Below are 26,964 nucleotides of genomic sequence, written 5' to 3'. Positions count from 1 at the left end.
ACAGAAGAGGCAAAAAAATTAAAAAATCTCCAAACGCCAGCTCATTAAAACAGAGAGGGGATGACAGAAAAGGTTCAAGTGGTTTCTTGGACTTCCTGGGAACTCTGTCCAAGATCCTAAGGAGACCTGATTTAAATACTCCGAAAGTGTTCACTCTGAAGATATCTTCCACAGTGTGACAAAACCTTGACGGCAAAAAGATACAGCTTATCCTGAACTCCAAGGGGAAGACTGTCAACTCAGCCATAGCCCGGGAGATTGAGATATAAATGGAGTAACAGCAACAGCGTGAAATATTGCGAACAGTGTGAAATACAGTGTGAAATATTACACTCATTACAAAGCAGTATGCTTCAAAGCCTATCCCTTTATCAAATCTCATCTATAATTTGACAACAAATGGTCTTCTACAAGGATACTATTTTCTTTTAAAGAGACTGCATATTACCAGTTCAATTTTCACGAAAATTCTGACATTAATACCTTGTTATGAAAATCAGATTATTCATAAGATATAAAAAGAATTTTTTTCAGTGAAGCCTCAGTTCTTAAGGTAAATTGCCAAACCATTGTATATTGAATGGAAAACATAACATCAACTAAATTTTGATAAATAATCTAGTTTGGAAGAAAACCAGTATGTTTAGCTGTTAAAAATGATTTAAACATAAATTTAGCATACTAGAAAGAGGAGTTCCAAGTAAGGGAGTCACTGAATTGTAATAAGTCTGTTCAAACTGAAGGATACTAGCTGGTACTGAAAAGCACAACTTAAAAAGGTTATTTGAACAGATCTAAAAGAAAAATATTATCCTTGCAATCACTAAGCTCATCCAAATACTTAGGTTTATATTCATACAAAGTTTTTTATTGGTACAAATGCTTGTTTTATAGGATTGGCAATGTAACCAAGTTGCTTCTGTATTTGGAAGGCTATCCTCATCCAAATCCGATTAGTCCATGGAAGATGTTCCTTTCCCCAAACGGGAGTTATATTGAACCTAATTACTTTCAATAACGCAACGATTAAGATATACACTGGCACATAAAAATCCACATATTCAGAAGTTACAAATCCACCCTTGTGCCATTAGGCTTAACTTTGTAGTCTACTGGTAGCCTAGTTATATAAAGGAAATTATTGGGTGCATAAAAAGGCTTGTGATGAAGTGCTCAGCACAAGGACCTACATTACATTGAGAGTTTCTTTTTTTTTCTTCCCTTCCCTTTTTTTTTTTTTTGGTGGGGGCACAGGGGTGTTGGGTTTTTTTTAGTCCATCTCTGTGTTTAATTTGCAAAACGCAGGAATTTTCTTCAGGAAGCATTCCTGACTATTCTTTTCAATCTCTATTTTGCCTTTTTTTTTTTTTTTTTTTAAGTCTAGCATTTATTTCATGTTCTTTCATCTCTTTTTCCTGTGTCCTCACCATTGTAAATGGGAGAAACAGAAAGCCATGGGATTCTGCACACATCTATTTCTCCATTTGTCCTACCTCTATTTTTGACCTGGCTTCACTGTTTCGCTGTTTGAAATCCCACACAGCGTTTGACACAATCTTAGAGAGCTCTTGAGGCTCATGTTGAAAAACGATTTAAAGAAAATACATTAACTTTTCAGGAATACTAGAATTCTCTGTGAGACACTTCAAACAGTTTTTCTTCTGTGCTCTCCCTTGTTGGGCTGCCTCATATCTCACACCTGCGTTGAAGGCTCCCTGCCTTATCACAAGAGCTGTGGGCCCTCTAATATCCTAATATTGGTACTGCCATCCAAACGCTCCTGTTTTGTTACACAGAGACCTATATATATCATGATTGAAATGCACTGATCACATACTTTCAAAGGGTGTATCCTCTTAAAAAAAGCACAATTACAGAAAGTCTAGGGATACAGATTTTACTGGACCCCGAGAAAAGTTAGCAGAAGTACACTTAAGGTAATACTGATCAAAGGGCAATAGCAATAAAACCCACAAAGTCCATGGTAGTTTCTTATATTCAATTTAGACCTCCATTCAAGTTTTACATCTCCTCCTCAGAGTTCTTCCTCTCTAAGAGTTGAGATAGCTCCTCATCGCTAAGAAGGGAGTGGCTTTAGAAAAGAAACGTGGGCACAGATGCAGCAGAGTAGAGAAGACTGAGCTATACTCGGGGTCCAGCTGCTACAGCCGGACAAGCTGATACTAGAAACAAGATACGTCTGTTTAATGAAGGGATAATCAACTCTAGAACAATTAACAAATGGATCCAAAAACATCAGATCAGAAGACTAGGATACAATTTTCCAAATCCCATTTACATTATTGCAGGTCTTTAACAAGACAAAATGTTTTTTCTAGTTATAATCCAGTTCAAGCAGGAATTAGTTAATATAAATTCTGTAATCTGCACTATGGAGAAGATCAGACAGCATGATCACATAAACCTCTTCCAGTTTTATGATCTATGACCTATAAAATTGGAGATCGCTGAACAAATTTCAGATCCCGTACAAACTCAAAAGTACTACTTTCTTTTTACATCCCCTCAGCCTAATTCAACTCCTTAACTTACTCTAGCACCTGCCCTTGCCCCCGCAGACACCCTGGGCAGGATCAGGCACCTTGTCTGGAAGACTGAGTGGGAAAGCAGACTCCCAAGGGATGGATCATCTGCTGACCATTCCCAGTGACTCCCAGGGGAGCTACGGGGGTTAGAATGATCTGGCCACCAGGCTGAACAACACTGTGAATTGAACTCACAGGGAGTAACCAAATCATTATCGTAAGCTCGTTCCAGTTTGGCTGAAATACTAGTTCAAAATTTCAGCGTTTGAGAGTTCTGGGGTACTTGCATTGCTGTCTGCTCATAGCATGACCATTGATCTACCTCTTTAGCTCCGTGGCATTATCCTTCTATGTATTTCACCACAATTTTTCAGGATAGTACAATCCACTCAATTACTTTATTTTTTATAGAGCAAGATATTAATCTTACTCATTTGATAACCTGTTTGATATACAAAAACACATTCCATTTTTGTCCCTAGTCAGAGCAACTATCCCTGGTATACTCAAATAATTTTTCTTACTGATTATGCTTTACTGCTTTATTCTTTTTTTAATTCAGCGACTTGCACTAGTTCTGTACATGGCTTCTGATTCTACTCCCCTGTACACTACTTCAGTGGTGTCAACCCAGTGAAAGCTATTAAAAAAACAAAAAAAAAACCAAAAGCAAAAAAAGCCAATACCGGTGAAAGGACCATGCCTTATGGCATTCATATCCTTTAAGGACTTGGGAAAGGTAACTTGACCCCATTCCTTGATGAAACAGCACACTGATGATAGAAACATTACCAAAAAAAACCCCACAGTTCCCAGCAGCTGGATATAATGGTCCCAGCCTAGAAGGAGCAGAGAAGGTAGAAGCTTTTCTCCTGATGAGGAGCTAGTGGACTAGGAGCTAGCTAGAAGCCAGATTTGAGGGAAGCAGGAGCTAGGGGCCCTGGAAGCACTTCCAACCATTTGGGTGTGAGCATGAAGATTGGGACAAGATCCAAACACCTACCAATTCTCCCTCTTCCTTTCGCCCCTTCCTCTGCCACCCTCCCAAACTTCTCAAACATCTCTAGGAAGAAGACGTGGAAAAGCCAGCGAGCCCTGCATGACCGGCACCCACTACTCAGACCACAGAGTTCTTGCCTGAGACCAAAACTAGCTCAAGGGCACTGAAGATGCCTCCCATAGTTTATTTTCAGCTCAATTACAAGGTTGTTCTTGTTCAGTCTGTACTGTAAAATAAACTCTAACAGGAGTAGCTGTGGTAATCGTTACCTACCTGGCAGGTGGCAAGGACGCGCTACAGACTGGTTTACAAAACCAGGCCAAATCATTCTGAAATCTACTGTACTTATATCAGCAGTTATCTGTGTCATCAGTTCTCTCCTTACTTTCCTGCTCAAAATTTAGAGTAAGCTTAAGAAATCACAAGCAATGACCACGCGCTACATAATTTGCGCTACTTTGCATGCAGTTCCACGTCACACGCACAGAATACCCCAAACTTCAAAGGCCAACAAGAATAATCAACTTCTGACAGTAAAGTTTAAACATTGAAATAAAACTAGTTACTGCACAATTTTGTACTAATACACACACAGAAAAAAATTACTTGTGATCAAAGGGAAAAAGAAAACTACTGTAAGGTTTTCAAGCTCTGTCCTACATTTCAGTATGTAATTACATTAATAGATCACAATTCCCAGTTTTCCAATTTGTTTGCTACCACATGGCAAGACTGAGCATATGACATTCTATTCCTTGCAACCCTTTAGAGAAAAACAGATATATAATAGCAACAAATTATTTCATACCAATCAATATCCATTTGGTTGTAACCCAGCTTAGAAGTCATTAATGTAAAGGGTTTTTTTCTATGGACATGAGAAATAATTATTCATTTAGCAGAGGTATTTGAAAGAAACTGCAAAAGGGAACATGGCATTATGACAATCTACCAAACAATTTGCATTTAAAATGTGGGCAATGAAGATCTTAGTGTCTTTGCCACCCTGCTTACACTAATATCATCCTTTTTTCATGTTAAAATGCCTGCTGCTGTATGAAACAGGTTAATGTCATTCACATTCAAGTGACAAATACACACGGCTATAATACATGCCTGTGTCCCTTTTGCTTCTATTAAGTAACGTGCAATAAAAATAGAACAAGTCATTGCATGCTGATGACAGTTCTGTAGATTTTCAAATCTTTTGATTTACTGCTTTTTCTTGTTTCTGCTTTTATCTTTCCAAGTATGATTTCCCCTAACTTGAGAAGTATTCTTCAGGCATTTGATTTGTGAAAATCAAAATTACTAAACGGTTCCCCAAACCAAAATAAATAAGTAAACAAACAGAATATTCATTGGACCGGCTAGCATTTCACAGAAACACTTGCAGCTGAAAAACCAAGATTGCTGACCTCAATCACTCTGATCTAATTAAAGAAAATGGATTATAAAAGCAATTTTACCACAAAACAACTAACATCCTTGTGTTTCGAAAGACCTGTTCTGCTTATTCTACAATAAAATGCATGTTTCTTAAGATGTTTACAGTCACAATTCCAATAAAAATAAATACTTTTACTCATTCTTGAAAAACATTTTATTTAAAAGCAATCGCTCAGTGTGGAATATGTATATTTTAAAGGATAAGCCTACCATATTAGCAGATTTTCAATATTTAAAAAAAAAAAAAAAAATCCATGTGCAAGCACAGACAAACCACCACATACACATATCTCTGCATAATTATAGAGGAATACAGGAACTCTGACTTGAAGCCTAGCAACAGTATCCAAGTATTAGTTAGTCTGCTAATCAACTACCAAAAACTCGCACACCAGCTCAATGTGTTTCATTTTTCTAAAGCAAAACGCAAACAAAAATAAAACAAAAGAATCCTATTGCTTCTAGCTTCAGACCTGCTTAAGGACAAGATGTACAATATAAAACAAACCTTGTTCACTTGAAGAAGAACAACCCATGTCATTTAATCCATCTGAAAATTCATCTCATCACAAAGAACCAAGGCAAAAGAGAGATTTAAAAATAGGTTATCCAAGTCAAAGGATTATCAGCTTGCAACATACTTAATATCTGCATATCTGTATCTAATGAAAGCTTCAATATTCTTACACATATGATTGGTTTTTGTACCTCCGTCCTATAGAAGCCATAGAAAATTCTGTATAGCAAATGCTTCCTAAATCTGCTGTGCTCATTTACTCAGACAGCTGCAGGCTGGATGAAAACAAACAGGGATTAACTTTTCTGTTCATCACATCTTTTAATCCATTACTTTCTCTTAGTTTGCAATAAATAAATGCATAAAGTTAAATGAATTATAAATGTGCTATAGCTAGTTAAAAAAAGGAAGTTTAAAAAGAGACTTTTTTTTTTTTAAAACCATGTGTATATGTAATGTCTTCCTCAAAGCAGAAAAAACGGAACAATAGTCACTGAGCTGCAAGATACTTTTGGGTTCCAAAGACTTTCAAAATAAGTGATAATTAAAATAAGCAATAATTAAAATAAGCTGCTTTAATGTTGTTATTATTCCTCAAAAAACTAATTTGGAGGCATGATGAATTGAAATAATCTGAGAAGCTATACTACGTATTTCATACTGCTTGTAAAACAAGTTTCTAAGTACCTTATGGTAATAGGTTTTCTTGCTTCATGAAAAATAATATTTTGTTTCAAATAGGATTACTTTTAAATGATACAGCAATTTTAATTCACCTTTCAAACATCTGTCAAGAAAACAAAAGAGATTCCTTGATGTTTAGAACCTCATAAAAGAAATAAATACAATGAAATCTGGATCTTGGTTTTAATCCTTTACTGATATCCTTTTTTCCTATCCTCTGAATTCTTTATCTTTTATGTATGATTTACTCTTGCAAAACTGCATCACCTCTGTCTGAAATAAGACTAACGTGAATTTTCTCTGTTAATGACAGCAAGGTGTCTTTTATTGTACTAAGCTACAGGAATCATTTGCAACACTTTTTTTCTCAGTTTGTTTCTGAAAATGGCAGCACCAAGCCAAAAAGGCAGTTATCTGTGCTAAATCGTTTTCATGCCACGGTTTCAACAAACTGGTCACCCAGACACCTAACGTGCTACCTGAGATGGAAAGATTGACTGGAAATCGATGGTGGGCAAAGGAGCAAGGTAAGGAAGAACTTGCTGCTAGAAGAAGGGAGAGCACGTGTGAGGGAACCCACAGTTTTGAACTTTCAGAGTAAGAGGTCAAATTTTTTAACACGACAGAATAACTAACAGATTTTTATGCTGGTATCACGGCTAAGCAGAATCAGATTCTACAGAACTCCAGTTGGTTGGGAGACACAAGAGCCTAGAGCCAAAAAGGAATACAACTGCTTTAAGTGCAACCTCACCTGAACATTTATGCACCGTAGATCAGAGTCACGAGAACAGTCAGTGGGTTTGGATTCCAGGTCTCCCCCTTCACAGATCATCCCCCATTTCATCATGAGCTTCCTCTGAGAAATTATCCAAGAGGCAGAGAGCTGCACCCATGCAGAATGAGGATGCGAGAGCAATCAGGCTTTCTCCAGACTGAAGAAACAATGTGGAGGTAGGTAGGACCATTGTGGTACATGCCCTGCAACCAAAGTGCTGCTGCTCAGAGCTGTCTCAGAGTACATCTACCAGCTCTGACCCCTCCTGATGATTTTGAAACCATAAATGACCCATCTATTTTGAACCACACTCAGCCAACTGAACGGCCTCTATAGCACAATTTTACGTAGCTGAGAAACCTTACTGGCAAAATCTCCTCTTTGTTTTTTTCAGATGACTAGGTAGGGACTCCTCGGATTAATCAGGCTGCCAATGGCACCTACATGTTCTGTCTTGGATACGAACTTTAATCCATTTTGCTTCTATAAAAGGGAAACAGACAGACTTTGTCTCTTCGACTAAACATGTTTGCCTACGTTGGCCCTAAGGAGACGCCTTTATCTGGCAAGATCTGGGTGAGATGCCCAGACACTACACACCTTAAAGGAACATCCCTCTCTTACAGTCAGATGTCACATTACTCCAGTAACATGGCTCATTATTTTTGCCTTTTTTGGCTCTAAAATAGATATTTTTTATGTTTTCTTCTTTTTACAGAACAGTGTGAAGTCTTATAATTATTGCAAAGAAGCTTATTTTATATATGTCCAGTTTTTCAGCATTTCAACACATTCGTCTAATACAAGTGCTTTATAATTAAATAAAAAGGAAGAACAATCTCTGTGGGATTTCATCTGTAGAACAAAGATTTAGTAGTTCTGCTGCAAATTAGAATTTTCTACTGCTAGAGGATACCCTGGTCATTTTCCACCTGAGCTGCTTCTCCATCACCTTCAACACTAGGGATAGTCTTAGCATTACAACCTGGCACAGATCCAGGCCAAGGAAAAAAAAAAAAGGAAGAAAAAGAAAAAAGACTCCCTTTAAGACATGCAGTTCCAACCTCTTCTAAACTGAACAATCCCAGACTTCGCGTATGGCTTAAATGGTACTCTACTCTACTCTAAATGCCAGTGATGTATAACTGGCAGGCAAAGGTGGAATAGATAAGAAGTGCTATACCCAGCACTTGAGCATGTATATTTATTTACGTGGAGCTCTTGTGGACCGGTGCATTGAGAGGTAGGGCTTTTGCTGTCGGCATGCTGCAGACGGATCCCTTTACTCCACAGGCAGCGATACCCTCCTTCTGCGGAAAGGTTGAGCTATGATCTCTGCCACTGAACAAAGCAGCTCATTCACCGCAATGCACGGCACAGGACCATGAATCATAAGCATTACATTCCTGCTGTTAGATCCTTATAATTGCAGTTTTGGCAACATTACTTGAAACAGCTTTGTGACTACTGACAAACTGGAAGACACCCACATAATACCTTCTGCATTGAAAGTACAAGTGACTTCCTACTGCAGTCGTTTGGGACAACAAAATTATCTAAGAATAATGTTAATTAGCACATGCCAAAACAGATGGACATGGATAGTGTAGCTCCTCACTGTGTAAGATTAGAGATTTCAAGCAAATATTATTTTTCATATTTCAGATACTTCAGTTTGAAAAATGTAAAAACTTGTTTCTGTCACCAGATAAAAACTGCTCTTGAAACTACTAAGTTAGGTCCAGCCTCCAATCACTACCACCCATCAAAATTTTCCCATCCTTAAGATGACATACTGAGGAAAGTAGGTAGATTCTTTTGGAAAAAAATAGTATTGCCACTTATATTACTCAGCTGTATATTAGGCTTGCATTTAAAAGTATCTATAGCTAAAGATACTGTGCATGAAGATCATTAAAAGTTAAAAGATTAGGTCAGATATCTTCCAAGAGCAATGTGGAGTTTTTCCCAATGCATCACCAACCCCTCTTTCCAATGAATGCTATTGTGAATAATCATTAATATAATTGACAAGCTAACTATTAAACGATTGAACAGATCAATCATCTACCAGCTTAAACCTCCACAGAAAAAGAGACCCACACAAAGCTGCACATATTCCAAAGAATTTCCCACAGTTGTCAATTATTAAATGAGTCTAAAATAATTACAAAACATAAAGTAATTACAATTATTAAATGAGCCTAAAATAATAACAACAAGTTTTAATGAATTGGTTCAATATCAAAACTCAATATCTAACCAAAAAACAACACTTTCTGAGGGATGAAAGATGAAACGTTTGTCAAGAGACGCCATAGTATGATCTGTCCTTCTTATCTTCATGAGGATACTTCTCAAGCTCTTGCTATTCCTTCCCACTCTGTTGCCTCTGGGCTCTAAGCAGGTACATTACTCAAATGATACGTGTCAGAATACACCTAAAACTACATTAATATAGCGGATAACCAGACAAGTAAAATAAAGAAAAGCCAACTTGCTCAAGTTTAAATGCTGGCATTATTCTGCACATTCATCATCATACTAGCTCTCAGATTTTCTGCTCAGGATATTGTTCTTGGATTTTTTTTTTTTTTTTTAAAACTGGGAGACATTCCAGAAATAGACATTTTGATGACTTCACTTTTTTTTTTTTAAGTAATAAATCTTAAGGGACAAATGTCCAGCTAAATTAAATTAGCTGGGAGGAAATGACATAATGTAATACTTATTCTTTAAGAAAACCTACTAATTTAAATCATAGAATCCTAGAATCATTTAGGTTGGAAAAGACCTTTAAGATCATCCAGTCCAACCATTAACCTACATTACCAAGTCCACACTAAACCAATCAAGGGTAGACTAGACTGAACCATGTCCCAGAGTGCCACATCTGCCCATTTTTTGAACACTTCCAGGGATGGGGACTCCACCACCTCTCTGGGCAGCCCCTTCCAATGCTTGACTACCCTTTCCGTAAAGAAATTTTTCCTAATATCCAACCTAAACCTCCCCTGGCGCAGCTTGAGCCCATTTCCTCTCGTCCTATCACTAGCTACTTGGGGAGAAGAGACCAACACCCACCTCACTACCCCCTCCTGTCAGGTAGTTGTAGAGAGCAGTATGTGCAATCCACCACCATCTTGTAAAAAATGCAAGTGAGTCATGGAAGCACCAATATTTCTATTTTTCAGTGGAAAAGTGAAGGCATCAGGAAAAGCTGGAGAATCTTCCCATAGAACATATTTTCTAAGCATTTTTCTAGAAATCACCTAATCCTACAGAAAGTTTTTACCATCAGCAATAATCAGTTCTGCCTAAAGCCTCAGCCACGTGGCTATCACTTGTTTCCTGGGCTGAGTCTCATCCATCTACTTCATAACTACATTCCAATTCCTCCCACATACCGACATAACTTGGAACCTGCACTCGTCGGGGGAAATGAAAAGTAGTGCAGAACTGGTCAGTCCAAAAAATGATGACATTAACATCAATGTGGTTTCACACAAACCAGTTTAGAGGCTACTGTTTGTAAGTGTACTGTAAGTGTTACTTTTACTTTACAGTTACTCATACTGTAAGTGTATGCACAATTAATACTGGCAAATCATTCCTTTACTAGTTTTTTTCTTTTATTGTACACAACTATTTTTAAGAGAATAAGATCCATTTAGAGAAACATAAAACATAATACTGTGTAGTATTTGTTCTGCACTGACTCCACGCAAGCCAAAATATTAAGAACTAACATGGCAGAAATAAAGGGAACACTCGAATCTAAACAACCATTTCCTTTCATTTCAACATCTTCACGAAGTTATAAAACCATTAGCCATATGTAAATATAAACAACAATAAGATGATCACCCTATTAGGAATAACTGGTTAATTTTTTACATCAGGTTGTTTGTAAATACAGAAGGATGAAGACTTCTTACATGGAAAGGAACTATCCCACTTCCTCATGTAAAAACCTTCCAAACTCACCACAGACATTTATGCAGAAGTTACGACTTTTACACAAAACTTTTATGCAATGTGTCCTCAGTTTTCTCAATGCATACTGCAAAGAGTTCAAAGTATTGTAACGCTACGAGAATTCACATTACCGCACAGAATTTTTAACTATATCCCTGCAGATCATAGGCAACCGGGAAGGAAAATGGAAATGAGGCCTTAATCCAGACCAATTCTTTCACAGTCCTAAGTTTCATGTGAGCTGGCCTAGTTTTCCACATAAATTAAATTCTATCAAGTCATAGATTTGCATCACCAAGTTAAATCAGTGCAGGCAACTATCCAGACCCTCCTGCTTCAAAAGGAATGTCTTTTTTCGTTCAACTTCAGGATGTTCCTGTGGAACTTTAATTAACTTGAATTAAAGCATTTTAATTCATTTTAATTAAACTGCATTAGAAATCACTTTTATCAAACTGGTCTTTATTGTAACAGCAAAACTCTATGTAAAAAAGATCTTTAAAAAGCCTTAAGGTTTTTTGTCAAAGGCCCTTAACACTTGTCGCTAGCCTTCATCCAGTGCCACACACCAAACTCGGTGAGAGGAAATGGTTTTATGGATAGGGATAGACAGTTTCTGCCATATATTCATTTAATTGTGGAGAAGCATCTTTCTTTATCTTCTTTTGACCAATTATTCCTACTTGAGAACTGCTTTAGGCTGATGCTGAAACAGCCTGCAAGAGCCAATTTGGCCAGATGTGTATTTAATCTGTTGAAAACTGGCTCATGTACACTAATAAAGCACCTACCACTCTTTTGCATTACTTATCAAGTTTTCATTTTCAGAGCATATTTTGAATACATTTCAGCTTTTTCCCCATCTTCATTTTTTAAAGAAAAGTTACTTTTAAAATCTCCCTGGAACGATACTGTCATCAGCCCTGTAGTCATATCTCACATAGAATCAGATTTAACATCTCTGCAAAATCTTGATTTAAACATGTATAACTTATTTTCAGTGTCTGTAAATATTTTGCTTACCGATATCAGCTTCCCTGTGATTCTTGATATATTCAGCGAGCTCAAAATTTCCAGCTATTATAGCCACCTAAAGGATTGTAAAATAGTTACAATTAATATATTGCCATCACTTATTAAGTAGGAAAATATGCATGTGACATTACTGACAAACATCATACAAATGTATTTTCATTTCACAAAGCGGAGTAACTGTTTATTACTTCTATTCTGCAACTACTCCACGCAATACATTTCTGAAACAACGTTGAGAAATGATATCTCAATCTATTTGTAAGCAGCATTGCCAGTCCCCCAGGTCCCCGTTTACTCAGATCGTGGATGTCTCAGGAGACTGCTAGACGAGCTGTGGCTTTTCATGTGGTGCCAGTCAAAACCAGCAGTGAACATTGAACACACCACCCGCAAAGCTTTGGGAGCTATCCTGATGTGTGGAGAATGCTACAGGAGGAGGCTCGCAGAGACACATTTAAGATATCATTTCCCTTTAGTTGCTCCTGCCTCGCTACTCACCTGAACGATGAAAACAGGGGCTACAATGCAATGTATGTGGGGTAACCAGGGAAGAAGTACCAAGAACTACAAGTATCCAGCTACCACTAAGACTCCAAAAAAGACTAGAAAAAAAAGGAACTGGAGGATCTTACGCATATGTATAGAATTTAAAGAGTTTTAATAAATATAGTTCTAAAATAATAATTTTCTTTTTCATTTATTTCCTGGTTGTCAAACACAGATGTGTAACCATCTATTCCAAATTCTTATCTAAATGCACTTAAAAAGAGAAACATCTCCACTGGATATGAGGAAAGTGATTTGGTTATGCCATTGCTGTCTCCTCCCTTTTTCTGCTTCTCCTATTTTTGCCCTGAATATTCAGCAATTGCCTTTTCTGATTCCATTTGGCAGCTTTACATTATGACAGATACTGTTCCCTAATGGCACTGTGGCTTTCCTGATGTAGATAAAAGGGATAAGCTCACCTTTCTCATAGAAGCTTCTGCATACACAGGGTGCAGGCCAAAAAAAAAAAAAAAATTTAAAAAATCTTATTTAAAGACTCCTCTGGATGTAGGGGTACTGTCAGTCATGAGAAATGATTGAAAATTCAGGGAAATTTCTGAGCTGATGACCAACAAAGATTATCTTCTGGTTTGTACCACTCCACAGATCTCAGGGATGGAGAATAATGCAAAAGAAGACTAAAGTGCTGAAATGTTCTTAGGGAGGTGTATGGAGTACAGTTAATGTGAGTAATATTTCTTCATGTAACAAGCATAAGACCTTATTTCTGCACTCGCCGCGGGAAATTGAATGGACAATTTTATTTACTAGCAACAAAAGCAAACTAATATGGAAATCCTCCAAAATGAACACTTTAGACACAAGCAAGAAACTACAGACAGAAAATCTTGACTATTATGTATTTAAGAGTTTCCAAATCTGCTTTAAATGGTAGACTCAGAGCAGGCTTAAATCATGAGTCATGACCATTACATCCATTTCACCTAAAAATAAAATAATTACACATATTTTCTGCACTTTTCATTCAGCATCGATTATTTACATGATGCCTCCTTCTGCCATTAGCGCATCTCATGTAGGGCTCGGGGTGGATTTACCATTTATCTTCCCGCAACACTGGAAGAAGTCTCATTGAAACACAGTACTAGGAAGACTGCTACAGGCACGGGCACAGCGCACTGCCTTAGAAAAAAAGAACTCACTGCAACACTCCTAAATAAAACTAGATGGGATTGTGGAAAGTTAAATTATCACACTCTTTTCTCCCCTCTACGGTCCTCCTGGTAACTTCATTTTAAGGCCTTTCTTTAGACCCGACTCTCCCGTTGCATTGGTCCTTCTGCTTCCAGCCATCACTCATGAATCCCTTTCTGTGCACAGCTCTGGAAATCCTTGCGGAAGGACCCAGGTTTAAACAAATGGTTTCAAACACAGCAAAGCAATCTCCGATTTATCTTTTGGTCCTAAGCAAGTAATAGTTAGTCTGAAGAGAGACAGACTGATTTAGTTTAGGTTGTGAAGTCTACTGGCTAGCAGAGTACAAGCAAGACTTTAAAGAAACTACTGTATTTGGAGTATAATACTGCATCAGAGGAACTGGTTTACATTACCAAGCAAAGTTTAAAACAAACAACTGAACATATCATTTACCATGTTAATGCCCTGAATCCAGGTTTCTCCCCCCCCTTTTTTTTTTAAATGCTTTTCAGGTTCTGTCTTTTTTTCTTGTCAAATTGTTTCTTGTTTCATTAAAAACTTTCTATCCAACATAAAGGCTAAATACAGTAATTACGTTTTCTTTTCATTTCAAGTGTATCTATTTCATGGCAGAAATTCTATTCCATGTTTGTATAGCACCTAGCAGTTATAATCAATATGTGTATACTTGTGTTTTAAAATAATCCTCAGGAGGCAGCCATGAGCATGGCGTGTGCAGCATAATCATTTTTGTCCTTTAAATAATTAACCCGCATATAATATCACCATACTTACTAGCGATAATCATGTAATTATTTTCTCATTACAATAAGTAACAGTAAGGAAATGCTTTGCTTTGGGCACTTCTCAGTTGTGTTACATCAAACGCTGCTGGATTCTTGGGAGCAAAATGCATTACTGTGCAACAGTAATACTGGTTCAACTCAACCCCACTTCTGCTTTCAGACTGCGCTTGAAAAACTAAAAGAGTGTTTCTTCTTAGATATCTCATAAGACTTCTGCATGCCATAATATCTGCAAAGATCAGGGAGGACAGAGACAGAAGCAAATTGGTGCACTGCCACCTCATCGCCAACAGAGGCAATTATCCATCGGAAAATTACTATTTTAACCATTAGTAAGAAGACCCTTATTCCAGGAACTACTCCTGAAATAAACCGCTTCTCAGCATGGATAACGTATCAGAACCTGGCCCCCAGCCTCCTTCTAAAGTGTAACCCGTGATTCTCCCTGGCAAACAGCTCTATAGAGTAACTGCAGAGCTGTACAAATATTAGAATCATAGAATCATAGAATCGTTGAGGTTGGAAAAGACCTTTAAGATCATCCAGTCCAACCAGTAACCTACATTACCAAGTCCACACTAAACCAATCAAGGGTAGACTAGACTAAACCATGTCCCCAAGTGCCACATCTACCCATTTTTTGAACACTTCCAGGGATGGTGACTCCACCACCTCTCTGGGCAGCCTGTTCCAATGCTTGACTACCCCTTCCTTGAAGAAATTTTTCCTAATATCCAATCTAAACCTCCCCTGGCGCAGCTTGAGCCCATTTCCTCTCGTCCTATCACTAGCTACTTGGGAGAAGAGACCAATCCCCACCTCACTACCCCCTCCTTTCAGGTAGTTGTAGAGAGCGATCAGGTCTCCCCTCAGCCTCCTCTTCTCCAGGCTGAACACCCCCAGCTCCCTCAGCCGCTCCCCACCAGCCCTGTGCTCCAGACCCTTCACCAGCTCCGCTGCCCTTCTCTGGACACGCTCCAGCACCTCAATGTCCTTCTTGTAGTGAGGGGCCCAAAACTGGACACAGTATTCCAGGTGCAGGCTCACGAGCGCCGAGTACAGGGGGAAATTATTCTCTCTTTAACTTCACATTCGGCAGCCTGGCTTGGTTCAGGTTCATAAAAGCAACGTTTGTGCGTAGAGCAGGGATTTTCTCTACATTATAAGCAAGCAATAATACCTCTCTTCAACATTACCCCTAATTAGCATGTAAAATTCAAACAGGGAATTCACCAGTGACAGGCAGCTTGCTAGACAGCAGCCATGTTACGCAAATGAAAAAATTTTTGATACAGAGTAGATTTTAAAACTCAAGTATAAACATGCTGTTCAAGGGATAAACACATTTTATTACTTGAAAAGAGATATTGCCAGATAGCTAAGAGACAGCTTGACAGAGAATTGTTCCTGTACTTGCTTCTGAATGAAGCACTAGCTTCAGCAAGCTCAAGGTATCATTTCTCTCAATTTAATTTACTTCAATTCGCTAAAAACAGCATGTAAAATTCTAACAGCAAAAATGAAGGAAAAATATGTTAAGATCTAAAGAAAGCAAGAAAAAGTTAAAAAGTACAAATATTTCTTGGCATAACATCAATGTACCTCACTTGAATTTGGTGGGTAAAGACTGTGGGAGAAAGTGAAGTCAGAGAAAAATCTGCAAGATACAAAATTATTCTCATTCCATTTTTACAGTTGCAAACTACAAAGCACAGCAGCCACAGCCTCTTTTCCATCACAATTTATCTTGAACCAAAGCTCTAGCGTGTCCCAATAAAACTGTAAGCGTGAATGTACTACGGCAAGGGAATGGTCTTCACAAGATCCAGGGCTTGAACCAAGTTAAGGTGGTGTAAAGTCTCCCCTCGATTAAGATGAAAACTAAATCAGAACCTTGCTGAAGCTCTGTAACTGTACTCTATAATTGTACTAAATTTCTTTGTACTTTAGAAAAAAAAAATACGAATGTAGTATCTTCACAGAAAAGACGCTTCATAATTTACATGGTTTTAAATAGCCATATTTTGCTTTTCAGGACATTCTGTAGTCAAGTGCTAGATTTCTAATTGAGAGGTTATGTCAGGAAAGAAGGTTTTGTTTGGGGTTTTTTTTGGATCACAAGACATCTCTTTTTTCACAGTGAAAAAGTGGCACAGCCAGGAAAACTACAGTGAAAGATTCTTTTCCTATTCCAGTAGGAACTGGATTCCAGTCATCAAAATGCGTCACACGCATGTTTACAGACATGAAATACTACCACGAAAGGCTGGAGGTAGCACTTTACAACTAGAGGCTATCTACAGACTCCGTTATGCTGAAGCTTCAAAAATTGCAGATTTTTAAAAACTGCATATACAGCAGTCTTACTATAATTCAGGTTCTTTCATTCCTGCACCAAATGTCCTTTCATTTCGTCCTTTTGCCACAGACAAGACACTTATCTTACATCAAAAATCTGTGTGTCCTTAGTCACATTATTCTGTAAACCTGATAAAAACTGTTCGTGCATCGTCTTAAAAAAAAAAAAAAATCACTCATCTACAATTTCCACTAAAACCCACATTTTCTTCCCCTATTTTTCAAAGGAGTATTTACTTTGCACCAGCTCCAGAATCAGAAAGACTGCAGCTGCGGCGTCACAGCACGGTGTCAGTCCAAGTCCAGCTGAAAAGCGTGACTCAGTAGTTCAAGTACAGCGCTTGCAGACCCACACCGGGATCTTCATCTGCTGCCCTGACATTTGGTTGGGACCTCCGCCATATATTCGTCTGTACAACACAGACAACAGAAACTCTCTTGGGTTTTTTTACCAAGAACCTTCTTTACCTCTAGCCATCATTAGAGGCAATTTTATATGAGTGGTAGTAACCAAAGCGAATCATTTATCAGCTCCCTCCCCTCCAAGTTTAACTGACCCCACTGAGAGTGTTAACACGGACACCTGATGATATTCAAATTACATTTGCTAACATGCATGACTGCCCTGAATAAGTACATACGCTTACAACACGGAAGTGAGCAGAAAGTAAAGCTAAGCAGGAAGACGTATCTTAGTAGGAGGTAACTCATACAAAATCAGAAAAGGAAGCTAGACTGGCAGTATCGCCGCCTATTTCCACAACACCCTGTCTTCCTAATGTCATGGGAACAAAACGTTAATGGAGTCACCGAGCCGGTCACAGCTGAGACACGCTCAGAGGGCCGTGGAGGGCCCAGCCACGGGGTTAACGACTGGGCAAGGCAGCCGCGCGGAGACCAGAGCCGGTGGCCATGCCGGCGTCCGTCACGCAGAGCGTGGCCAGCACCTCTGTGTGTCTACAGATATTTGCTCTGCCTTGGTAGAAGCAAAGCTTGTTACAGTCACCCCGTCGGCTCGCTTACGGTCTCACAGACAGATGTTTCTTTCAAATGATGCAACTGGTCGCAGCAGCTTCCTCTTTGCCACGCCAGGCGATGCCAGCTGCTCTGCCACCCAGTTAGTGAGGAAGGGAAGGAGTTTAATTGATTCCTGGCTAGTTGCTATGGATGGTAACTAAGTGACGGCTCAGTGAAGTAGAAACTTGAATGAATGAAGTAGCTGTGACGCAGAGGCTGGGGGGAGCAGGCAGGAGATGAGGGCACCACACGATTGCCAAGTTCAGCACGGGGCACTGGGCGAGGAATGAAAGACTCCAACTGTGAGGCACCTTTAGGAGGGTATTTCCTTCTCCTGGCATAGCACTATTCCTGTCCTCTGGTTTTCCAATATTTACAGGCAGAAATGTTCCCTCTGGATACAGGCAGTGTTTAAGCCGGCTTTCAGAAGTCAATTCGGAAATTAAACATTTGACACATCTGGTTATTTCTGCTTTCCTGAATCTTGTTCCCCAAAGAAATTTAGTTTAAATGATGGCAAATAAGACTACTTTGTGTAAACAGTGGAACCTGACAGATGTCCAGTTACAGGTTTCAGTGCGACAGAGTTTCCTAATGTTTTCAGACTCCGGACCAAATGTAAGTAGCAGCACTGACTCACCAACGTCTCTCTTTTCAGCCTCCTAAATGCAGTTGTCAATATATCAATTACTTACGTTCAAGTATTTAGATTTTTTTTTATTGTGATTAATGCAGTGTTTTGTTCCTTCTGGGAAATTGGAAATTATATATACACTTTACCTGTCACTAACCTTTCACAATTGATTTTTTCCGCTCTTGAAACGTATCACAGGTAGAGTTTATATTAAATTAGAGCACGATCTTTGCAGCCTGTTAGCAAATACAATTTTAGAGCTTTATAGGTTAGTCCCTGAAAGGCAAGCACCAAAACTAGTATTACATTATCGCTCTTTGGAACAAACTGCTCCACACAATAAGAAACAATACAAAGGACAGAAATTGAAGTTGTCCCCTCTTAAACCCAGCCAATGAACTTTGACAAACTTTCTACATGGGAGTCAGGAGAGCATCTCTCAGTTCATGTTTCACTCTCAATCAAGGCTGCTGCACTTTCTTCGGCACATGCTTAAATTTTAGACCAGGCGAGACATAAAGCTTTAAAATGCTCTGCCTAAATGGAGAGCGGGGAAAGCTGCTTGGGCTGCCCAGTTGTAGCTGCAATTCACAAAAAGCGGTTCACGCTAAAACAGTCAGCACTCCCCACCGCCTTTTTCTCCCCCTTCTCTTCTCTTCCAGACAATTTCACTTGCCTGCTGAAAGTACATATCACTACTCTTTCCTTCAGGGCTGACGTTTCACCCTCCCATTGTCTCCGCTACCCAGCAGAGCTCACTAAATGATGGTCTTTCAAGAAAGTGTGGAAGAGCAATGAGTTCAGGTGTAGCGCCATACATGAAAGGGGATAGCTCCACCCCAGAACAAAATGCGACTTCAGTCTTGAGTTTGCTCAGTCTCAGCCAAGCAGCGGAAACGCAGATGGACATACAGGATACTCTGAGGTACATCTACCCTACGTGTTCCCATCTTCGAGTGGAGGTGATACAACGCTGTAAACGAGACTGTAACCGTAAGACTCTCCAGAAATTGCCTTCCACTTAAATCACAGACTTACAAAATCATAAATTATTCACTGTACCACTAAGGACTGTATTATTTTAACAATGAAGAAACCCCATTCAGGCAGTCACAGCCATTATGCAACAGGACTCACAAGCAGCAGGGACTCATGAGAAATTAACACAAGTGGTTTTAAGAGGAATGGTTGGGATCACTTCCTTAACGAAAGGCTGCCTGAAAAGCTTTTCTGCGTGTCGCAATTAGGACATGTTTTCTTAATATTAAAAATATAAGAAATGTTATCATTTTTAATAAGCCTAAGTTTCCAGACAAAAATCATATCAACAATTCACCCAACAGCCGCAATATCAATACAGAGGTGATAATCCAACAGCAAGGCAATCTCTAAACCCTTCCATTATAATGATGACCTTTGGAGACAGAAACCTTTTTAATTTGATATGAAAATCTAATGGTGCTTACTGGGGGGCAATGAAACGGCAACGTAGTTCAACATATTTCTATTGTGTCCTCTCAAAAGAAAAGCTCTCCCTAATAAAATGAAGAGGTAAAGGGTTTTTGGAGTCTAACGCCACGTTGAAGTTTCTCACAGTGTACCATCAAGTATGCAGCAGTCACCCACCAGGACATTAGAAAGTTAAATTTAGGTTGTTAAGTGCAAAGACCCTGCTTTCATGTGTGCCTGTGCAGCACACAGCACGATGAGGTTCCATCCCCGATAAATAGTGACACAAAATCATGCAGCACGCCCTGCAGACTCCAAAAAATAAAAGAATCTTACACTGATATGCATTCGTTGCTCTCATATATGAGCAGCATGTAGATTTCAAAACTCTCTTCAGTGGTACAGATGGAGTTCAGTTTGGAAAAGCAAGAAGCAATCTGCGTTCCAAATTTCTTTTCCATAGGTGTGGGAGAAAAATGTACTTAGCAAACACTATTGGTTTCTTATGCAATTTCAGAGAGCTTGTACATGAAGTACAAATATTATTTATTCAATAAATACAAGAACATATTGAGAACTCAGTTTCCTTTGGAAATACATTTTTTTGTGATACCTTGGCAAAATGTGACAATTTGACAAGTATTGTTCTGAGCTCAAATCACAACATAGACTTTAGGTATTTTCAATTAGAGAAGACATTAAGAGTTCAATAAATACAACAAAATGGGTTTTTTTTTCTGAACCAGTTGGAAAATTCTATACAGTTACAATAACTACATAATCTAAAATAGGAATGCTGAATAATCATGAATTCTGTATTTCACTTTCCAAAATTAAAGGGCAAAGTATGATCCCACATTTTCTAGTTGTATTGATTACAGTTGATTTTTGACTTTGAGGCTATCACATTGTAGAATAAAACTAGCGGAAGCTTCTTAGTTCACCTCATTATAAAATAAAACCAAATGCTTGACTAATATACTATTAATATCACTAATTCACTCTCTTTTTCTAACAGCGCTCGTGGGTACATATAATATAGATGACATGAAACATGACCTCAGGAAGATACATATGTTTACATTATGGAGACATACATTCACATTTACACTCCAAAACTTTATTAAAAAGTAATCGGTTTTGAAGTTGAAATGTAATACATCTAATTAGAAATATGTCAGAAGCAAATTACTATTTTGAGAAGTTTATAGTTGTGTAATATTTTGTACATATAATAAGATAATAATGGTTTTGTTGAAAATATATCAGAACTGAAAGGTTTTATTTGATAAAATAAAATTAATTGATAAAATTAATTTTATCAATTTGAAGCTTTATTTCAGGTGTAACATTTTCAAGTTTCAGTAAAACTGAAATAAGAAAAATAAGATACACATGAAATAAAGAAAAGCAGTAAAATTTAGTATTTTTTTCTTTAAATAATAGTCAGTAAAGATTTATATTAAGTGCAGAAATAACCCACATTCTCTACCAGGACAATAAAATGCTGGCAATTTTCCTAAATTTCTCTATTGTAATGTTATGAAGGACTATAAGTAAAAAAATCACACTCAGCATTTTCATACATGCTTCTTTCCTGGACAGAAAAAAATTCTTAACAATTTTAATTATATAATGTAACACAAGCTTAATATTACGCATTTTGAAAGGAACTAACTTTGTATATTAATATAGCTGATGTCCAGTAGATGGCAAAATATCAGCAACCATCACCTTTAACCTTCTTGAAACTTGCTTAATTTAAACCCCAAAGTATGGGGGTTTTTTCTTTCTCTTTCTAGTCTCCACTTTCTATTTCATCGGATAGCAGGATTAGCTTTACCTTTTGGATGTTTTCTGTACGTTACCGGCTTGAAAGATAATTTCATCTTCATCAGTTCTTGATACAACAAAGCACAATAATGTTACTATCCTTTAAATAGTCCTTCGAAGACAGTTTCTTCACCACTGAAATTTTTTTCTCCAAAAGCATGGTGCTGCTACTGTTCCCAAATTTGCCAGCACATGTTAGCATACTGTGTACAAAAATCTCTTAGCAACAATATCTTAGTGTCTAACATTTTCCTTCTTCCAACTATGATTCATGGAGCCATCTGTAGTCAGCTATTGACATGCAGTATCTTAAAATAGATACCTTACATTTGCTCAACAACTAGTTTTAGCATCTGAAAATATAAATTATGGGAAAGGGCCAATATTTCTTTGAGGCTCTTCATCGTTCCCTTGATCATTTTAGCACCGTTTAAACAAAGGCTTGCCACGATCACTTCGCCTTAGTATTAAGGTCAAGGTACTCATGCTTTCCAGAGCGCAGCAGTAGGCAGCTCAGCTGTGCTGGGTGCAGTCTCGTACGTAAGCCCTCCAAGCAATCTCAACGGCTTCCCAGGAGAGGACCACCTCATGCTGGTACCCTGGCTATTTTTTAATAGTAACCAAGGACTAGGTTTTTAAACTGCAAGTATTGCTACATGCAGCACTAAGATCTAAGCATTTTTCACACCCTTGGAGCTTATGCTCCATGGAAAGTGCCCTACGATGGGTGGGACAAGGTCAATGTCTCAGCTGGACTTCTGCAGCAGTAGCTACCGTAAGGAATGCAACCATGTCCCACACTCTGTTCAGGGAATGGAAAAACCATAGCCTCCCAAGCACTGCTTTTGCCTCCCAAAACTCTTCCGAAGTTTTCACTCAGAAGAGAAAGCATCTTGGTTTCAGCTACAGCAAATTATCTATTAGTAGCTAAAGACTTTGCGTAACACAAGTTATTTGTTGCAATGCAGTGTGCAATTTTGTATAACTGAAAAGAATAGCATGATACTAAAATCAGGAAATGTTAATTAAAAATAATCATATTCAGTAGAATAGATTATATAGAATGATTTGGTAGCATGGCTTTGAAACAATCTTAAGTGTGAGGACCACACACCCACCCCAGTGAAATCAAACAGAATTTTATCCACTTCAGAGGAACTAGGATTTTACCCTAAATGTTTTCGAGCAATTAATATTTTAAAAATAAGCAAACATACAACAATGTGCATCCAAGTACACGATACATATTTAGCTGAGTATTATCAAAAAAGTACACTGCGAGCATAACTGTGCTGGCACATTTTCATTTCTAAAATGTTGGTTTTGCTTGCAAGAGATTTTTACAGCCCCCATGGGTCTTCTGAAATGTGCTTGGTAGCCATGAAACAGTGCCAGAGCTGACTAGCCTCGTGAATTCAAATCAAAATTAAGAGAAGGCTATCACACAGAATGACCTCTTTTTAGTCTCTTTATGTCCTGCAGTGCTGTCTTAGCAGGACTCTATACTGGAATGATGCCTAAAATACCTTTAGGCAGCCTTGTTCATTTTCCAGTAACCTTACTATGATTTAGAAAGTAGAACCTGCATTTTATTTTACACTGTCCTTTCATGAACATACAGAACTGCATTCTTAAAACTTAACTACTCTTATTCATGAATAAGCCATGACTGAATACCTTCAGATTAAACTAAGCCTACATGGACACCAAGATAAAAAAAATGTAAGTTCTTTTCTCACAACATGCGAGCAAATCACTTCTACATCATCTCACTCTCTCGGCTTTGAAATGCAAACTTAACTCCTATGACAAAAGGATCCGTTGTTATGCAAAAACCAGCTTGCCAGAAAGCCTTGAACTGAATACAATGGCAAATCGATTAAAGTCACCACAAAAGATGTCAGGAAGCAAAAAAGGAACATGCAGGCAAATTCATCCCAGACACAACTTCGCTGCTTCGCAGCATTTTTTTGTTTCCTCCTGTTTGTTTAGATGAGCAATAACTAAGATTTTTAGGTTACCCTACTTTGTAAGGATTGTATTAAGCCTCCTCCATGGTCACTGCATGTACTGGGAAATTCAATATTTATATCTATTTTAAAAGTAGAGAAAAAAATTACACCTTCTTTCTGTTTCTCTGCTAAAATGCCACCTAGCAAGTCATTCTCAAGTAACATGTGTTTTTCTACGCTTGTCTTTTAATAATTAATATGGAAAAGAAAAAGCAAACAGCGTGATACACACAAATTTACAATTACAGACTCATTCCACGGAAAAATCTAGCTCAAGCTGGAAAGAGCCATCAAAAGCCAGTTATTACATAATCCTTATTACTGCTACATGGGCGAGCAGCAATTTCAAAGGAGTATTTACTAAAAGCAGATAAAGCCAGGTTGCAGCATCAGATGAATCAGATAAGACACAGCCAGTAATAAAATTGACTTAATTTTCTTCCTCCCCCCTCAATAATATGCTAAATCAAAAAGCCATGAAATGCAATCTTCTTCAGCTGAACTCTTTTAGAAAAAGATTGAGAAAGTGTGCTATTTGCTAGAGTTTGCTTTCCTTGAAATTACAGTAAGCGTCGGGTTATAGAGAAAATTAAGCTAAAGTGTGTACAGGTCTGTGCCGCTGTGGGGTAAAAACTCACCTCTGAAGGCAGGCCTGCCTCATAGAAAAGCCAAAATGTGCTATATTAGCAGCTTCTTCCCCAAACACTTTCAGAAAAATGTCTTCCTACTCACAGCAGACAGTAGATACTGCCCACTATTTCACAGTAAAAACTGTTTATGGAATTCAGTTCTGCAAACACTTAATAATACAGTGTTGCTTAAACTGCTAACCTGAATGGCTGAAAATGCTTTTTGAAAGCCCTTAGGATAAAATGCATCGGGTTAATAAAATACTATGATTATTTTACGTAATACATTTGGTGGATTCGTTCCAAACTCTGTGGGTTAACTATAATAAAACCTTTGGAAACCGCAGTCTGGTAAAAGTCAATGCCAGTAACATACTCTGATGAAGACGGACACGGGATGGCAGCGTATGCCAACTACTTGTCATAAATGTTCTCTCCAAATGGCAATGCAAGAAGATGATGAGCCTGTCCTAAAGGCATAGATCCTCCATTTTTATAAGCAACAAGAAGTCACTCGGATATTTCCAGAAATGAACACTGACTAGCCTGTGCAGTCATGGAAAAGCAAGAGATCATGCGACCACATCACCCGACCATCATGACTATGATCATTAATCCGTACTTGCAGGCCTGAAGTGCCCACAAGTCCTACTCACGGGTTGTGCTCAGCACTGCATGGACACAAAATAAACATATCATTGTTGCCCAGAAATGCAAGTGTAAGTTCATAGAATCATAAAATAATTTGGGTTGGAAGGGACCTTCAAAGGTCATCTAGCCCAACGCCCCTGCCATGGGCAGGGACACCTTCAACTAGAGCAGGTTGCTCAGAGCCCCGTCCAACCTGACCTTGAATGTTTCCGGGGATGGGGCATCTACCACCTCTCTGGGCAACCTGTTCCAGGGTTTCACCACCCTCATCATAAAGTATTTCTTCCTTATATCTAGTCTGAAGTTGTGACAATCCGTTTGGATACAAGCAGACAGAAGAACACAGGAGAACAGCAGGACATGATTGGGCATCCTGGTCATCATGGCAGGAGCAGCCTCAGCACAAAAGGTGGATTTCAGTTTCTCTGATAATTCTACTTCATTAGTATTGACTAATTCAATCAGTCTCACTAAAGCTATTACACACACATAATAGCAGCATACAAAATGTAATAAGGTATTACATTTTATAGAGAAACTCAATGGTATTAATATCTCAAAATAACATGGTTTAACAATAAGAAAAATTTAAATGTAGCAGATTACCGCAAGCATGCTTATCTATGGTTTGTGAAACAAATTTCCCATAAGGTTTAACCTTCTTATACCACACATACAGGTACAGGAATCAAGGATTCACAAAAGAACAGCATCTCTCATCTCTCCCGCTGTTAAATCTGGAGCAGAGTCTGATATAATATACTTTTCTACCAGAACACTGAGGAAAAAAAAAATACTGGGTATCTGCCACTCTCTAGATGTTTATACAGTGCCTATCATTTCCATTTCAATACATGTAAAAGCCTGGCAACAATGCAATGCAAATAAATGGACATTTTATATTAATCTTGTTCATATAGGTCCCGTCTTAGGACTAATAGGGTTTTTTGATGTCTTAGAGACACAACATTTATTCACCCCAAATTTGCTCTAAACCAACAAAAATACAAAAACTTCTTCTGATAGACACAAAAATGAAATAAAGGATTTCCAATTACAAGATTTACAGTGCTCTTTTTAGCTACAGAAAAAAATATATGCACAGTTGTCACAGCTGACCTTTTTACAAGGATAAGACGTGCTATGTGTGACTGCTCAGTTATGATCAGGCTAGTTAAGAACTTAACCCTTGCTTCCTTCCCTTCTAGGATACAGTATAAATAAAATCACAGGAGCAATAGTCAACCTTTCTATAAAAATCCTATAATTAAATGAAGATTATACTAATCTCCATTGCCTCTTGCGACTTCACCCATGACAACTAACTGTGTCTGAATTGCACACAAGCCTTTCTTACGTTGAGGCAAGAACTGGTAGTGGCCCTTACAATTTAATGGCCCTTACAATTTACTTTGCTTAATTTGTTCCCTTTTATAACCTAGTTTCAGTTGCTTCTGAGCTTTTGGAAGTTTATCCATTTGGTGGAAAAACAAACAGATTGGCTCCTAGCTACCTCAGAGACACTTTTTCCCAGGGAAATCCTGCTGCACATGAAAACATCTGAAGCATTTCAGCTGGACACCCCTGTATGAGCAGGGAGAGAAAGTGCATAGGGGAAAAAAAAAGGGGGGGGGTCTCAGATCCTTTGCATGGAGCACAATACAAAACATGGTCTCATGGACACTCCCCCGTAAGTTTACAGTCACATAACAGCTGTGCAGCCACAACAGCTTTTTTTAAAAAAAGACATGTTCTGCAGTAAGTATTTTTAGCATCTCCAAGCGTGGCAATATTTTGCCCTTCTCAATAAAAGATAATCATATCATTTAATTTCTTTATGTTTTACTACATTACTTCCATTTGTCTGCTTTTCTGAAAGAT

At 38.2% G+C, this 26,964-nt stretch overlaps 1 protein-coding gene across 4 annotated transcripts in view; it reads right to left on the bottom strand.

Annotated features, from left to right (window-relative positions):
- SHANK2 (SH3 and multiple ankyrin repeat domains 2) overlaps positions 1-26,964 on the bottom strand; it is a 319,997-nt gene that overhangs the window by 266,256 nt on the left and 26,777 nt on the right. For all 4 annotated transcript variants that reach the window (XM_075713335.1, XM_075713336.1, XM_075713337.1 and 1 more), the window contains one exon: positions 11,976-12,042. In XM_075713335.1, the coding sequence (XP_075569450.1) occupies positions 11,976-12,042 (67 nt within the window). The remainder of the gene's footprint in view (positions 1-11,975; positions 12,043-26,964) is intronic.

This window comes from Pelecanus crispus, chromosome 6 (assembly GCF_030463565.1).
Source record: "Pelecanus crispus isolate bPelCri1 chromosome 6, bPelCri1.pri, whole genome shotgun sequence".
In the NCBI taxonomy this organism is placed as follows: domain Eukaryota; kingdom Metazoa; phylum Chordata; class Aves; order Pelecaniformes; family Pelecanidae; genus Pelecanus; species Pelecanus crispus.
This window is presented reverse-complemented; position numbering and strand designations above follow the sequence as displayed.